This window comes from Aquarana catesbeiana, linkage group LG09 (assembly GCF_042186555.1).
Source record: "Aquarana catesbeiana isolate 2022-GZ linkage group LG09, ASM4218655v1, whole genome shotgun sequence".
In the NCBI taxonomy this organism is placed as follows: Eukaryota; Metazoa; Chordata; class Amphibia; order Anura; family Ranidae; genus Aquarana; species Aquarana catesbeiana.
The window spans coordinates 315,853,975-315,869,905 of record NC_133332.1 but is presented as its reverse complement, the minus strand read 5'-3'; the positions used below and the strand labels follow the sequence as shown (position 1 = coordinate 315,869,905).

Here is a 15,931-nt window from a genome sequence, read left to right as displayed (position 1 = left end):
TGAAAGAAGGATTTATGAGTTTTTTTGTTTCAGGTCTTACCGTATATACTCGAGTATAAGCCGAGTTTTTCAGCACATTTTTTTGTGCTGAAAATGCCCCCCTCGGCTTATACTCGAGTCGAGCACTTTTCTGCAGCAGAGAATGACATTTTCCAAACCGACTTTGGGGCCCTGTATCTCGGGGCCACTTGGTGCTAGGAACTCCAAATTTGCAAACCCAGTGGAACTAGCACTACAACATATCCAAAGCTGGGGTTCCTAGCACCAAGTGGCCCCTGAGATACTGGGATCCAAAATCAGTTCGGAAAATGTCAAGCACTTTTCTGCAGCAGAGAATGACATTTTCTGAACCGACTTTGGGGCCCCGTATCTCGGGGCCACTTGGTTCTAGGAACCCCAGCTTTGGATACCTTGTAGGGCTATTTCCACTGGGTTTGCACACGAAAGTTGGGGTTCCTAGTACCAAGTGGCCCCGAGATACGGGGCTCCAAAGTCGGTCAACTGTGTCCATCTGCAGCAATGTCAATTAAGGACCCTTTGAGTCCAGAGACCTCAAATTTTGGCTGCAGCTAGGGGGGCATCTAGGAACCCTTAACTACCGAGTTTGAAGTTCGGGGGACCTATGGCTGCAAATGGGCACAGTGAGGCTGCAAATGGGCACAGTGAGGCTGCAAATGGGCATTGTTGACCCTCTTTTCCACTTACAGTAGCTGCACATTTCTCACCCTAGGCTTATACTCGAGTCAATACGTTTTTCACAGTTTTTTTGTGTTTTTTTGTGCCTCGGCTTATATTCGGGTCGACTTATACTCGAGTATATACAGTATATTATTTATGAACATAGACACTGTAATGATTTGATATCAGAGTTTTGGAGACCACGTGTGTTTATTGTAAATAGCACATACATTGGCAATGCACTAAATTTGCATGCTTTTGTATTGTGATTTAACATTTTGAAAAGTAGGGGTATGTGCAACCATTTAAACATTTTTTTTTTTTTTGTTATTTGGGAATACGATTTATTTGCAGCCACCTGACACCATTTATATATGGTTAACCAACACATTGGCATTCATGGAGCATAGGATTTATTGATAACCACACTTGGTGTACAGTACAGCAATAATTTAGGGTGGAAATAAAAAAAAAGTAAACATCTTACCTTCCCTGTCTGTGCTTGACCAGGAATATTTTTGGAAGGGTTTATTTGATGGCAGGGGGTCCATTTGCAATACCTTGTAAATCTGTCCAAAGGCTAACAAACGCAGTGCATGCTGTGGTGGAGAAAATATAAAGAAAGCTTAAAGGGCAAATCCATTTTTGCAGAAAAAAAAAAAGCATATAAAAAAAAAAATAATTTAGCATATATTATGTTATATATAACAAAGCATATATCGTAATTTAATGTTATGAAAAATGACCTTTCCTTTTCAATCTGCAGCTGCTGTAATTTTTTTTTTTTTTGGTAAAATTCAATGCAATATGGCAACCTGGAGGCGTTCTGTACAATGTATGTACCAATAGGTGCACCAGTCAGCCCCGTCCAGCCACAGCAGCTGGCAGCCTCTCATAGAGCTGGACGGGGACCACCAGCTAAAACGCTACAGCCCCCTGTACCGGGCCTAAACAACGCCCAAGCGCATTGGGCCTAAAAGGATGCTGACACCACAGATTTTCTCATCAAAACAGAGTGCACCAGATGATTATAATGAACCAGAACCTCCCATTCAGAATCAGCTTGCACAGCACATGGTGACAGTGGTGTATTCTGGTTTTGTGCTTTAGAGGAGACTAAAAACGGGTACCCCCCCCCCCCCCCCCCAATCTAAATTTCTCCCACCCCAACCGCAATAAAAAACTGTTTTTAACGTTGACAAAACACCATAAATTTTACAATTCATAGGCGATGCTTTAAAGGCCTTCAAAAGGTCACCACTTTAGAATTACAGAGGAGGTCTGGTGCTAGAATTACTGTCCATGATCTGACGCTCACGGTGATAAGTCACGTGTGGGACCAACACGCACGTTCAACTTTATTAATTAATTTTTTTACTGTTTTAATTTTTTTAAATCACTTTTATCGCTGTCATAAGGAATGTGAATTTCCTTGTGACAGTAATAGGCATGTGACAGGTCCTCTTTATGGAGAGATCGGGGGGGGGGGGGGGGTGTCCTCCTCTGTACTTAAAAGCATTCAAAACACCAAGATTGGCATTCTTGAATGCTTTAGATTTTTCAAAACTGGCACCCAATGGTCCCCGAGTAAACTGTAAGTGATGTCATGTCATCGTTTACGGTTTACTGTTACGAACCCGATCCCGGCTTTGCTTGGCTGTCCGGCTAGCCGGCGGACGCTCTGGTCTCTCAGTGGGATGGGAGAGACTGGTAGAGTCGCAGAGGGTGGCGGGAAGAGGGGGGGGCTAGCCGGCGGACGCTCTGGTCTCTCGGTGGGACGGGAGAGCCCGGTAGAGTCGCGGAAGGTGGTGGGAAGAGGGGGGGCCTACCCGGTGGTCGCTCGGGTCTCTCGGTGGGACAGGAGAGCCCGGCAGTTGTGGAAGGTGGTGGGAAGAGGGGGGCCTAGCCAGTGGTTGCTCGGGTCTCTCGATGGGACGGGAGAGCCTGGTAGAGTCATGGAAGGTGGTGGGAAGAGGGGGGGGACGGAAGATCCCGGTAGAGTCGCGGAAGGCGGCGGGAAGAGGGGGGGTGGGAAAGCCCGGTAGAGTCGTGGAAGGTGGCGGGAAGAGGGGGGGCCTAGCCGGTGGTCGCTTGGGTCTCTTTTGTGGGACAGGAGAGCCCAGCAGTTGAGGAAGGTGGTGGGAAGAGAGGGGCCTAGCCAGTGGTTGCTCGGGTCTCTCGATGAGACGGGAGAGCCCAGGAGAGTCGTGGAAGGTGGCGGGAAGAGGGGGGGGACAGAAGAGCCCGGTAGAGTCGCGGAAGGTGGTGGGAAGAGGGGGGGTGGGAAAGCCTGGTAGAGTCGTGAAAGGTGGCGGGAAGAGGGGGGGGGCTAGTCGGTGGTCGCTTGGGTCTCTTGGTGGGAGGGGAGAGCCCGGTAGAGTTGCGGAAGGTGAAGGGAAGAGGGGGGGGCTAGCCGGTGGTCGCTTGGGTCTCTTTTGTGGGACAGGAGAGCCCAAGAGTTGAGGAAGGTGGTGGGAAGAGAGGGGCCTAGCCAGTGGTTGCTCGGGTCTCTCGATGAGACGGGAGAGCCCAGGAGAGTCGTGGAAGGTGGCGGGAAGAGGGGGGGGACGGAAGAGCCCGGTAGAGTCGCGGAAGGTGGTGGGAAGAGGGGGGGTGGGAAAGCCTGGTAGAGTCGTGAAAGGTGGCGGGAAGAGGGGGGGGCTAGCCGGTGGTCGCTTGGGTCTCTTGGTGGGAGGGGAGAGCCCGGTAGAGTTGCGGAAGGTGAAGGGAAGAGGGGGGGGCTAGCCGGTGGTTGCTCGGGTCTCTTTTGTGGGACAGGAGAGCCCAGCGGTTGAGGAAGGTGGTGGGAAGAGAGGGGCCTAGCCAGTGGTTGCTCGGGTCTCTCGATGAGACGGGAGAGCCCAGGAGAGTCGTGGAAGGTGGCGGGAAGAGGGGGGGGGACGGAAGAGCCCGGTAGAGTCGCGGAAGGTGGTGGGAAGAGGGGGGGTGGGAAAGCCTGGTAGAGTCGTGAAAGGTGGCGGGAAGAGGGGGGGGCTAGCCGGTGGTCGCTTGGGTCTCTTGGTGGGAGGGGAGAGCCCGGTAGAGTTGCGGAAGGTGAAGGGAAGAGGGGGGGGCTAGCCGGTGGTTGCTCGGGTCTCTCGGTAGGACGGGAGAGCCGGTAGAGTCGCGGAAGGTAGCGGGAAGAGGGGGAGGCTAGCCGGTAGTTGCTTGGGTCTCTCGGTAGGACGGGAGAGCCCGGTAGTCGCGGAAGGTGGCGGAAAGAGGAGGGGGGCTAGCCGGTGGTCGCTTGGGTCTATCGGTGAGACGGGAAAGCCCGGTAAAGTTGCGGAAGGTGGCCGGAAAAGGAGGGAGAGGGGGGGTCGTCCCCTCCTGCTGCTTGTAATAGCAATTGATCGGCTAGTAAGCCACTCTGATTACTATTACAGAAGAGGTGACCCCCGGCTCTAATAAACAATACCGGGGTGATACCTGCAGCTTCAGGCATCATCCAGGTACAAAGCCCCCCCACCGTAAAAAATTCCACCCCAGTCAAACGCCTTGTTTGCCTTGCGGTAAATACACCCCTGCATAGTGAAACAAACAGCTATTTCTTTAGAGCAACAAAAGGTAGGGATCTGCTACAAAGTTTGTTACCATCCCTGCAATGTACATTGATCACCTAAGAAGGGAGCTTTTTTTTTTTTTTTTTTCTCTCAACAAAAGCGGAATTACACTTTAGACATTAGACTTCGAAAACAAAGAAAAATGGATCTCTTGGGAGCTTTGATTTGATAAAGTTTGTAAAGAACACATTTCTATTACTGTATACCGGAAACAAGAAATACATCTTCCATGACAATCTAACCGACTCAGTTAGGCCATTTGTCACCTTTGTAATAATATCCAATTGGCTATAAAATTCTGATGTGCGAGGGGACATGGCCAGGGGCTAAGAGGAAAAACAATAACCAATCCATATTGCAACATTCCCTAGTATTAGTTTTTCAGGCGTGATAAATTATTGTATTTTCTGCAATAATGTTTTTTTTTTGGTATATAAAATACACACATATACAATGCTGTGTAAACGTCTGGGGCACCTTGGAGAGTTCACCAAAAAAAATACAAATTTCTATTAAAGTGCTATTTTAAACTTTTTATTTTATTTCATATGCCAAAGTATATAGAAGTGTATTGTAGACTTCCAGATATTTATTTTGTAAAATAATAAAGAAATACAACAAGATACAATGGCAAAAAAAAAAAAAAAAAAAAAAGTATGTGAACCCCTCGCAATCAACTCGTTTTCTGCACTTATTTCCCATAAAATGTCATTTGATCTTAGTCACAACAGACAAACACAATGTGCTTCAGTTGATAACGCACAAACTATTCTAATTTCTCCTGTCTTACCGCCCCATGGTAGCCCGTCGGCGCCGCCCATCGTAGCCAGCCGGCGCCGCCCATCTTTGCCGCTTATCAGTGCCCATCAGTTACGCCCAACAGTGCCTAGTTACGCCTATCAATGCCTATCAGTGTCACCTATCAGTGCCGCCTCATCAGGGCCCATCAGTACCCCCTTAGTGTCACTTATCAGTGCCCCCTCATTACAGTCACCTATCAGTGCCCATCAGTACCCCCTTCATTAGTGGCACCTATCAGTGCCCATCAGCTGCTGCACACAGAAGGTTTTTTTTTATCTTAATAATGCATAGAATGCACCTTCTGCCTTTACAAATCACTTTAAGGATGCTGGTGGCTGCCGGCTCTGCTATTCATTGATTGGCAAGTAGCCGGGACCCGCCGCCATCCTTAACCAGTGGATAGCTGCACATACATTCCCCTAACCCCCCCCACCACGTACCTCCATGGTGGTCCCCCCCAAGTCCTCTCTACTTGGTCTCTTTCAAAGTAGGTTAAGGTTAAAGACAATAGTCCACCCAGTTCTGTAGGTGTGTGTGGGTTGGTAATCATTTCCCATATCCCTGTATGTTGTGTTCACTAAGATGCACGTCTAAGAGTCTTTTAAAAATGTCAATACTCCCCGCAGCCACCACCAATTGTGGAAGAGAGTTCCACATATTTATCGCCCTAACAGTAAAATATTTCCGCAGCTTAAGGTTAAACTGCTTCCCCTCCAATCTCATTGTGTGGCCCCGTGTCCTCGAACACTCATTAAGACTGAAATGTTTCCTTACTACGCTGGGTTCACCATTGAGGTATTTCTATACCGCTATCATATTTCTTCTCAAGCGTCTCTTCTCCAGGGAGAACAAATTCAGCGCCTGCAGTTGTTCCTCATAATGGAGGTCCTCCAATCCACCTACCAATTTAGTTGCCCTTCTCTGGACTCTTTCAAGCTCCATCACGTCCCTCCTAAGGGACGTGGTGGAGCTTGTGCAGAGGATGGTCTGGCCAGCAGTGTAGACACAGAGTATTGCCCGCTGTCATTAGCACCGGACATCACACAGGACACGGCAGAGGGGCAAAGAGCCGGGAAAACTGGGTGGATGTGTAAATGTGAAAAGGGGGAGCCTGGACCAAATCCTCCACATGAAAAGACTGAGCAGAGAGGAGCAGGAGGCACTGCATGTGTAACTCTCCACTGGTTGTTAAGGACGTGGTGGGTGCCAGCTCCTTAACGACCAGCTATTCACTGGTTGTGAATTCACGTGGCTGGTGCCAGCTCCATAACAACCAGCTATTCACTGGTTGTTAAGGCCGTGGCGGGTGCCAGCTCCTTAACAACCAGCTATTCACTGGTTGTTAAGGCCGTGGCGGGTGCCAGCTCCTTAACAACCAGCTATTCACTGGTTGTTAAGGCCGTGGCGGGTGCCAGCTCCTTAACAACCAGCTATTCACTGGTTAAGGACGCGGCGGGTGCCAGCTCCTTAACGACCAGCTATTCACTGGTTAAGGACGCGGCGGGTGCCAGCTCCTTAACCACCAGCTATTCACTGGTTAAGGCCGTGGCGGGTGCCAGCTCCTTAACAACCAGCTATTCACTGGTTAAGGACGCGGCGGGTGCCAGCTCCTTAACGACCAGCTATTCACTGGTTGTTAAGAAGCTGGCACTTGCCACGTCCTTAACGACCAGCTATTCACAGGTTAAGGACGTGGCAAGTGCCAGCTTCTTAACGACCAGCTATTCACTGGTTAAGGACGTGGCAGTTGCCGGCTCCTTAACAACCAGCATCTTTACACAATCATGTGACCCGAAAAAACGCACAAAAAATGGTGCGTTTTGGGGCATTTTCACTGACTTACAATGGAAGGCGAGTTTTTTGAAAAGCGCACCAAAGACACGATATGTAAGATTTTTCAAAACGTAGTGCAGTGATGTGAAAAGTCGCATAGGATTTAAAGGGGAAAAACTCTGATGTGCTTTTGTTGCGCTGGAAAGGTGCGTTCTAGAGCGGCAAAAGGGCACCAGTGTGAAAGGGCCCTTACTGTCCTAGGATAGGAAGTGTTTTCTTTAAAGATCACTAGGAAAAAAAAAAAAATGAATGCAGCCACCACATCGATGGACTTGTAAGCTGCAATAGATCCCAATTTTGTTCTTGGGTCTAGATATCTTGAACTTTCCAAACGACCAGAAGCAGAGACCACTTCACTTAAAGGTTTAATTACACTGAAGAATTCTAATCAGCGGCATGGCTGGAAAGCACTCCATTCTCACAGAATGAGGCCGTACCATGAGAACCGACTAATGGTCAGCACATAGGAAATTAATAAAGTGCAGCAATCAGACACAAGTTCCAGATTAGATTTCACTTGATTACTTGTTGCAGAATGATGGCTGAGATGAGATCTGCACATTTCTTGTGTTTGTAATACTTGTCTGAGCTGGCTGTTTAAGAAATCTCAGATATCTATGGTAACGGGCTAACTGCATGGAATAATTCAATCTTGCATGACAACCGCACAGAGTAAACATCCTTCCGTGTTTCCGTAATAAGTAGAAGATTGCTTGTCTTATCAACACATCACTAATCCCAAATAAAGATGAAGAAGATGAAGAAGACAAAAGAAGGAGGAAGAAGGCAGGAAGGAGTAAGACGGAAGAAGAAAGGAGTAAGAAAGGAGGAGTAAGAAGGAAGAAGAAAGGAGTAAGAAAGGAGGAGTAAGAAGGAAGAAGAAAGGAGTAAGAAAGGAGGAATAAGAAGGAAGAAGAAAGGAATAAGAAAGGAGGAGTAAGAAGGAAGAAGAAAGGAGTAAGAAAGGAGGAGTAAGAAAGGAGGAGTAAGAAGGAAGAAGAAAGGAGTAAGAAAGGAGGAGTAAGTAGCGGGAGGAAGAAAAAGACATCAGTAAAAAGGAAGACAGAAAATGGAAAAAAGGAATAAGAAAGGAGGTGGAGGAGGAGGAAGAAAGGAGGAGGAGGAAGAGGAAGAAGAAAGAAGAAGAAACAAGGAAGGAGAAGGACGAAAGAAGGAGCAGGAAGAAGAAAGGAGGAAAAAGTAAGGAGGAAGGAAGAAAAAGGAAGAAGGAAGGAAGAAAAAGGAAAGAAGAAAGAAGACAGGAGGAAAGAGGAAGAAGACAGGAGGAAGGAGGAAAAAGAAAGGCGGGAGGAGGAAAAAGGAAGACGACGACGGCACAAAACCAAACACAAAGCACCCCAAAACATTTGCCCACTTACATAGAAATTAAGGGTCTATCATTTTTATCATAGGTGTATTTTATATGATAGAGACAGAATTTCAAAAAATTCAGGAGGAAGAAACAGACAGGAGGAAAAAGCAAAACAGAACAGAAAATGGAAAAAAGGAAGAAGAAAGGAAGAAGAAAGAAGGAAGAGGAAGAAGAAAGGAGGAAGAGGAAGAAGAAAGGAGGAAGAAGAGGAAGAAAGCAAGGAGAAAGAAGGAAGGAAAAGGACGAAAGAAGGAAAAGGAAGAAGAAAGGAGGAAAAAGTAAGGAGGAAGAAGACAGGAGGAATGAGGAAGAAGACAGGAGGAAGGAGGAAGAAGACAGGAGGAAGAAGGAAGAAGACAATGATGACACAAAACCAAACACAAGGCACCCCAAAACGTTTGCCCACTTACAAAATGAAGGGTCTGTCATTTTTATCATAGGTGTATTTTATATGATAGAGACAGAATTTAAAAAAAAAATCCAGAAGAAAAAAAAAACCCCACTTAAAACAAATGTTATAAATTAAGTTGCAGTTCAGTGAGTAAAATAAGTATTTGATCCCCAAGCAAAACATGACTTAGTAGTTGGTGGAGAAACCCTTGTTGGCAAGCACAGAGGTCAGACGTTTCTTGTAGTTGGTGACCAGGTTTGCACACATCTCAGGAGGGATTTTGGTCCCTTTTTTACAGATTTTCTCTAAATCCTTAAGGTTTCCTGGCTGGCACTTGGCAACTCGAAGTTTCAGCCCCCTCCATAAATTTTCTATGGGATTAAGGTCTGGAGACTGGCTAGGCCACTCCATGACCTTAATGTGCTTCTTCTTGAGTCACTCCTTTGCTGCCTTGGCAGTATGTTTTGGGCCATTGTCATGCTGGAAGACCCATTCACGACCCATCTTCAGTGTTCTGGCTGAGGGAAGGTGGTTCTCATCCAAGATTTTACAATACATGGCCCCATCCATTGGCCCCTCAACGCGCCAAAGTCGGTCTGTACCTTTAGCAGAAAAACAGCCTCAAAGCATCATGTTTCCACCTCCGTGCAGAGATGATGTTCTTAGGGTCATAGTCAGCATTTTTCTTCCTCCAAACACAGTGAGTCGAGTTAATGCCAAAGAGCTCAATTTTGGTCTCATCCCACCACAGCACTTTCTCCCAATCTTTCTCTGAATCATTTAGATGTTCATTGGCATGACTGTACACGTGTCTTCTTGAGGAGGGGGACTGGCCATGTATGAAGGAAGAAAAACACTGACTATGACCCCAAGAACACCATCCCTACAGTCAAGCACGGAGGTGGAAACAGGATGCTTTGGGGCTGTCTCTCTGCTAAAAGGTACAGGCTGACTTTGCCGCATTGAGGGGCCAATGGATGGAGCCACGTATTGCAAAATCTTGGATGAGAACCTTCTTCCCTCAGCCAGAACACTGAAGATGGATGGTGGATGGGTCTTCCAGCATGACAATGACCCAAAACATACCACCAAGGCAACAAAGAAGTGGCTCAAGAAGTAGCACACTAAGGTCATGGAGTGGCCTAGCTGGTCTCCAGACCTTAATCCTATAGAAAATTTATAGAGGAAGCTGAAACTTAGAGTTGCCAAGAGACAGCCAAGAAACCCTAAGGATTTAGAGAAAATCTGTAAAGAGCGGACCAAAATCCCTCCTGAGATGTGCGCAAACCTGGTCACCAACTACAAGAAACGTCTGACCTCTGATTGCCAACAAGGGTTTCTCCACCAACTACTAAGTCATGTTTTGTTTGGGGATCAAATACTTATTTTAGTCACTGAACTCCATTTATAACATTTGTATCATGTGTTTTTTTTTCTGGATTTTTGGTTTATATTCTGTTTACAAATATTCACAGGCCGAAAGAAATACGTTTTAGGCCTCTTTCACACGGGGCAGATCAGTCATGATCCGCCCCGTGAACATCCGCTTGCTCAGCGGGGATAGCTCCGCCGATCCCCGCTGAGCAGGAAGATGACAGGTGCATCGCTGCACACTGTGCAGCGACGGACCTGTCAGAGCGCCGCTCTCCCCTATGGGGGGATTGGATGATGACGGTCCGTAGTGTCCGTCGTCATCCGATCCGATCCGAAAACAGAGGAAAAAGTAGGTTTTTCCTCCGTTACACTTTTCGGATCGGAGCGGGTCGGATGTCAGCGGACATGTCACCGCTGACATCCGACGCTCCATAGGGATGACTGTATGTCCGTTTTTCATCCGAAAACGGATGGATGAAAAACGGACATACGGATCATCCGTGTGAAAGAGGCCTTACAAACCAATGAATAATAAATAATGAAGTCAATTAACTTGGATATTTTTTTGGAATCAGCATGTTTCACTGACAAGCTTGTCAGTGAAACAAGAAAAGTCCCCCCTCTTGCATCTTGCCTTAGGAATCCACCCTTACATCAGAGTCTGCTTTATGAGACCCCCCTTACGTCACAGCCTGTTTTATGAGACCCCCTTACATCAGAGTTCCCATCAGAGCCCACTTACTTTAGGGTCACCATCAGAGTCCCACTTACATAAAAAAGGTACCTATCAGAGATCACCCCCCCCCCCACGACCCCCTTACATGAGGGTCCCCATCACAGTCTCCCACTACTTACATTAGGGTCAGCATCAAAGTCAACCGCTTACATCAGGGCCCAATTAGAGTGCCCATTATGTCAGAGCCCCCTTCATGGTTTCCCTTTATATCAGAGTACCCCCACATCAGATTCCCCATCAGTGGTCTGCCCTTACCCTGCTTCTACATTTGCTTTAGTCAGTGTAGCAGGAGAGAGGGAGCCAGGAGGAGGAGCAGGTATAAACAGAGGCAGTTCTGTGTTCCTGCTGGGGCAAACAGACCATTGGTTGCTGGTGGTCCTAGCAACCAGTTGACTTGGAGCAGTAAGTGGAATGAGATCCTAGCAGCAGGTCAGATGCAATACAGTAGAGGTCTTAATTGGCCCGCAGGCTGTAGTTGGGAGACCTCTGTTCTAGTCCAACAACGTTCAACTTTTTTGATACAGGACAATCAAGTCCCCCCTTAAATTAAAAATGAATGTAATGCTACAGAAAGGTGTCAGACTGAAGACATGCAAAGGAGATGGCCAGAGACTGAACATGATATAGGAGTTGTTGGAGACTGGGGTTGTTGGAGACTGTGGGCATGGTATTGGAGCTGTTGTAGACTGGGGGCATGGTATTGGAGCTGTTGGAGACTGGGAGCATGGTACTGGAGTTGTTGGAGAATGAGGACATGGTATTGGAGACTGGGGGCATGGTATTGGAGCTGTTGGAGACTGGGGGCATGGTACTGGGGCTGTTGGAGACTGGGGGCATGGTACTGGGGTTGTTGGAGACTGGGGGCATGGTATTGGAGCTGTTGGAGACTGGGGGCATGGTATTGAAATTTTGAGGGACTGTGCACATGGTACTGGGGTTGATGAAGACTGCGGGTATGGTATTGGGTCTGTTGAAGACTATGGTATTGGAATTGTTGGAGACTTGGGGCATGGTAATGGGAGTTGGAGACTTGGGGCATGGTGTTGGGAGTGGCTGGAGACTGTGGGCATGATATTGGAATTGTTGGAGACTGGGGACAAGCCTCAGGAGGTAGTCATGACTGGAGACACATTATATGGGACTGCTGGAGATCACTGTTCTTGCAAACTTTACAAATCAATGCTTCCACTTTTGTGCTGCCTACACCCCCCTTACAAAAAAAAAAAAAAAAAAAAAGAGAGAAAGGGATGGGTAGTGCACAAAAAATAAGATAGCATGAAAAAAAAACACCAAACCATTTAAGTAGTAGAACTGGTCAGAGTACGAACCTCGGAAAGGAAACACAGATGTCTGGCCTTTATTGAACGGCCCTCAGGGTCTCTGCTGACAAAGGGCTGGGCTGCAGGTTGTGCAACTGGGTTTAACAGGATTTTTTCTTTTTTTTTACCATGGATGCAAAGCCCACAGTGTTTTGGAAAATCAAAGGGGGACTTATGACCCTTATATGCGTTTTGGTTAGAAGGTAAACCATATGGGGTTTTTCTTGCCTTCCTCTGGATTACCTGTGGGCATAGTTTTTTTTTTTTGGTATATGGACGTGTGCTCTTTATTTTTTTTCTATTGGTTGAACTAGGTGGACCTGTGTCTTTTTAAGCCTGACTAACTATATAACTATGTAAACAAAACTGCAAAGGATAATTAGATCAAGCAAGTTTATTATTGGCGGACCTCCACTTCACTTCCTGTCCTGTACACACAATAGTAGTGAGAATAAACTCTCCAAAATTAGGGGAAATTCCTTTTTAGACAGAGTGCTGTAAATGTCCTAATAGGAAGATTTCATCTATATTCACGCTCTTCTCTGACTTTCAGTCCCAGCGACACAAGTCATCAGGACACTGAATCTCCCTAGAGGGGACACAGACATCACTAAACCAGACAGGGTGCAAAGTTCACACATGCTTTGATCTCTGAAGAGCAATCCTCATTTGGATTGAGGTTCAGAGATCACTTGACAGGTGGTGAGGAGGCATTGTTGTAACTAGCATTAGCAGAAGGAACGTCATCAATGGTGGACTCCATGTTCTCTTCTCAGCACAAGACCCGATAATGAGAGATCTTATCAAGGAAGGACAGCAGAATGGTCTTGCTCCAGTAGCCGGGGACAGTCCTCTTCCTGTTGCACATGCAGAGATTTCCATGTAATCCTGACCCTGCAGCGAGTACAGATAAATCCCTACTCCCACAAATAGGCTGTCCTTCCATGACTTCTTGGCCGAATTCCAAAGACACACAAATGTGCCAATGTGCTCACCCAGCAACTCATGGACGGGTATTTTCTTAGCATCCGAAAGGCTCAAAAGCCAAGTGTGTTACACCATTGCGTAGTAGACGGCATGCAGGTTCGGTTTCACTCCATACTTTACAACTGGACAAGCGCATGAATTCTGCACCGAATACTAATCTCTTTATTAAATAAAAAAAAAAAATAAGCAATGGATTTCTCTGTATGGAAAGCGAACCTACCATACAGAAAAATAAATCTGTTGATAGAGTATTAGGGCATTAAATGGTTTAACATATTTTGCATCACCGAATCCCGTACTAAATCGTTACAGCTGCAGACATTTCCTTTAATCGCTCTCCAAATCAAATCTCCCCCCCCTTCCCAAGATTCTGCGAAGACGATGGTGACACTAGATCTGCAGCATTAAGTTTCCCAGTTGCACAAATGAAAGATTGGTGGGAGCAGGGCAAAAGTTCCATTAATAGTTTATGATATGATACGTGACAGGCAGCAACCTTATACCGACACCCACAAATTATTTCTTTTTTTTTTTTTTTTTTTTTTATTTAGAAGAGGTGCGTAGTCAGCATTTTTTCCTGAAGGTGAGCAAAGCCAGCACAGTTAGTCAAGTTATAGGAAGAATAGGCTGCACACCACAGTATCTGATCCAAAATCCTTTATTAGGACATCCCAGAGTGATTACAGGACCAGAGTGCCTGGTAGACGCGTTTCACGGTACAGTGGTACCTTGGATTACGAGCATAATCCGTTCCAGGAGAATGCTTGTAATCCAAAGCACTCGCCTATCAAAGCGAGTTTCCCCACAGAAGTCAATGGAAACGAAGATAATTCCTTCCGCATTGACTTCTATTACATGCAATACTGCATGTGGCCAGAGGTGGGGGGCGCTGGAGAGCCTCGGAAATACTCAGGGACAGCTCGGCTGAACTCGGAACTCGGGAGTGTTTCCGAGTATTGCCGAACGGCTCCGAACCATTCCGAGTGTCCCAGGCGCTCCTGCACCTCTGGCCAAATGCGGTACTGCACCCACCGCCCATTAGCTTGAATTCTGCTCGTTTTGCCAGACAACACTCGCAAACCGAGTCAGAATTAAAAAAAAAAAAAAAAAAGTTGCTCTTCTTTCAAAAAGCTCATTAACTGCGTTACTTGTAAACCAAGGTTCCACTGTACAATTAGTGCTTAGTCATTAGTCATCGTAATTGACCAAGTACTAATTGTAGTGTGAAACGCGTCTACCAGGCACTCTGGTCCCGTGGTGTTACTCTGGGATGTCCTAAAAGCATTTTGGGTCAGATAACGTGGTGTGCAGCCTATTCTTCTTATACATTGATTGCGGAGGCAAGCCGAGGCGGGGACCCCACCAGTACCCTCACCTGGAGCAGCAAGCCTCCCTTGTTTGATCTGACAGTTAGTCAAGTGCTACCGAGAGGGTTCGATTTGTCAAGCTGGAGCTCAATCATTCCAGGTTCTGATGGGTTCCTATGCAACAGGGCTCTGAAACCATCTCTATAGGTATTAGGATAAAATCCAAACCCGCTTATTAAAAAAAGTCACCCTATCATACCTATGTCAATTGATCGATGAGCTTAGGCTCTCTTCTTCTTCCACCCACGAAGGATTGGCAGGTTGTACCCATCCTTGCTACCGATTGGCGGTCGACTACAACTGGCCACAGAGCACACTAAAAAACCCACAAAGGTTCTCTCACCTCCACCGCCCCCACACTATTCAATACACATAAAAAAAGTTTAATTGGAACACCACCCTAAAAACTCATCTCCAGAGAATGTTAAAGGTCTCCCTCGCAATGGAGGCGTCCTCAACGCTGCGAGGGTTAAAGCTCAGATTTAGCCAATTTTTTTAAAAAATCAGCACAAGGGACTTACTATTAATGTGTCCCTTGTGCTGGTGGCTCTTCTCTTAGTTGAAATCTTCTGTCCCCTTCCGCTGTCACAACCTGAAGTCAGGCTCAGAGACCAATAGCTATGGCAGTAGAGAGGCTCCCACCAACCAGCTGGATAAGTACAGATACAGGTCACCTAGGCGGATGACGTGGACTCACCCGAGGTGCGGAGCCTAAGTACTAACTGGTGTTCATCAGAGCTCCTGATGGTGGAGATGGGTTTTGCAGCGTGTACCAGTAACAGGTCAGGGTCCTCAGAATCGCCCTACCAGGAGGTGAGCAAGCCGGGGTCCAGAAGGAGACATAGCAGGTAGGGATCAAGCACAAGCGTACTCAGGGAACAAGCCAAAAGGTCGGTAAGAAGTGGTTGCAGGTAGGCATCAAGCAGAACCGTAGTCCAGAAATAAGCCATAGGGTCAGTAACGAGTGGTTGCAGGTAGGCATCAAGCAGAACCATAGTCCGGAAACAAGCCAAAGGTCGGTAACGAGTGGTTGCAGGTTGGGATCAAGCAGAAGCGTAGTCCAGAAACAAGCCAAAGGTCGGTAACAGTTCATTGCAGGTTGGGATCAAGCAGAAGCGTAGTCCAGAAACAAGCCAAAGGTCAGTAATGAGTGGTTGCAGGTTGGGATCAAGCAGAAGCGTAGTCCAGAAACAAGCCAAAGGTCAGTAATGAGTGGTTGCAGGTTGGGTTCAAGCAGAAGTGTAGTCCGGAAACAAGCCAAAAGGTCAGTAATGAGTGGTTGCAGGTTGGGTTCAAGCAGAAGCATAGTCAAAGAGCAAGCCAAAGGTCGGTAACAAGTGGTAGCGAAGATACGCAAGGCAGCAGGAGTGACAAGTGCAGAGACATGGCTTAAAGAAGAAGTACAGTCAAAGCTCGTTTGGCTGTACTTCTCTTGTGGCTCACAGGAGTGCAGTTCCTTTCGCACTCCTGTGACCTGTTTTCAGCAGATGAAGTCCGCTGTCTGCTGACG

General features: G+C 46.9%; 1 protein-coding gene across 9 annotated transcripts in view; it reads right to left on the bottom strand.

Annotated features, from left to right (window-relative positions):
• The window catches only part of STRBP (spermatid perinuclear RNA binding protein), a 210,798-nt gene that overhangs the window by 48,577 nt on the left and 146,290 nt on the right, over window positions 1-15,931 (bottom strand). For all 9 annotated transcript variants that reach the window (XM_073600708.1, XM_073600705.1, XM_073600700.1 and 6 more), the window contains exon 11: window positions 1,166-1,277. In XM_073600708.1, coding sequence (XP_073456809.1) covers window positions 1,166-1,277 — 112 coding nt within the window. The remainder of the gene's footprint in view (window positions 1-1,165; window positions 1,278-15,931) is intronic.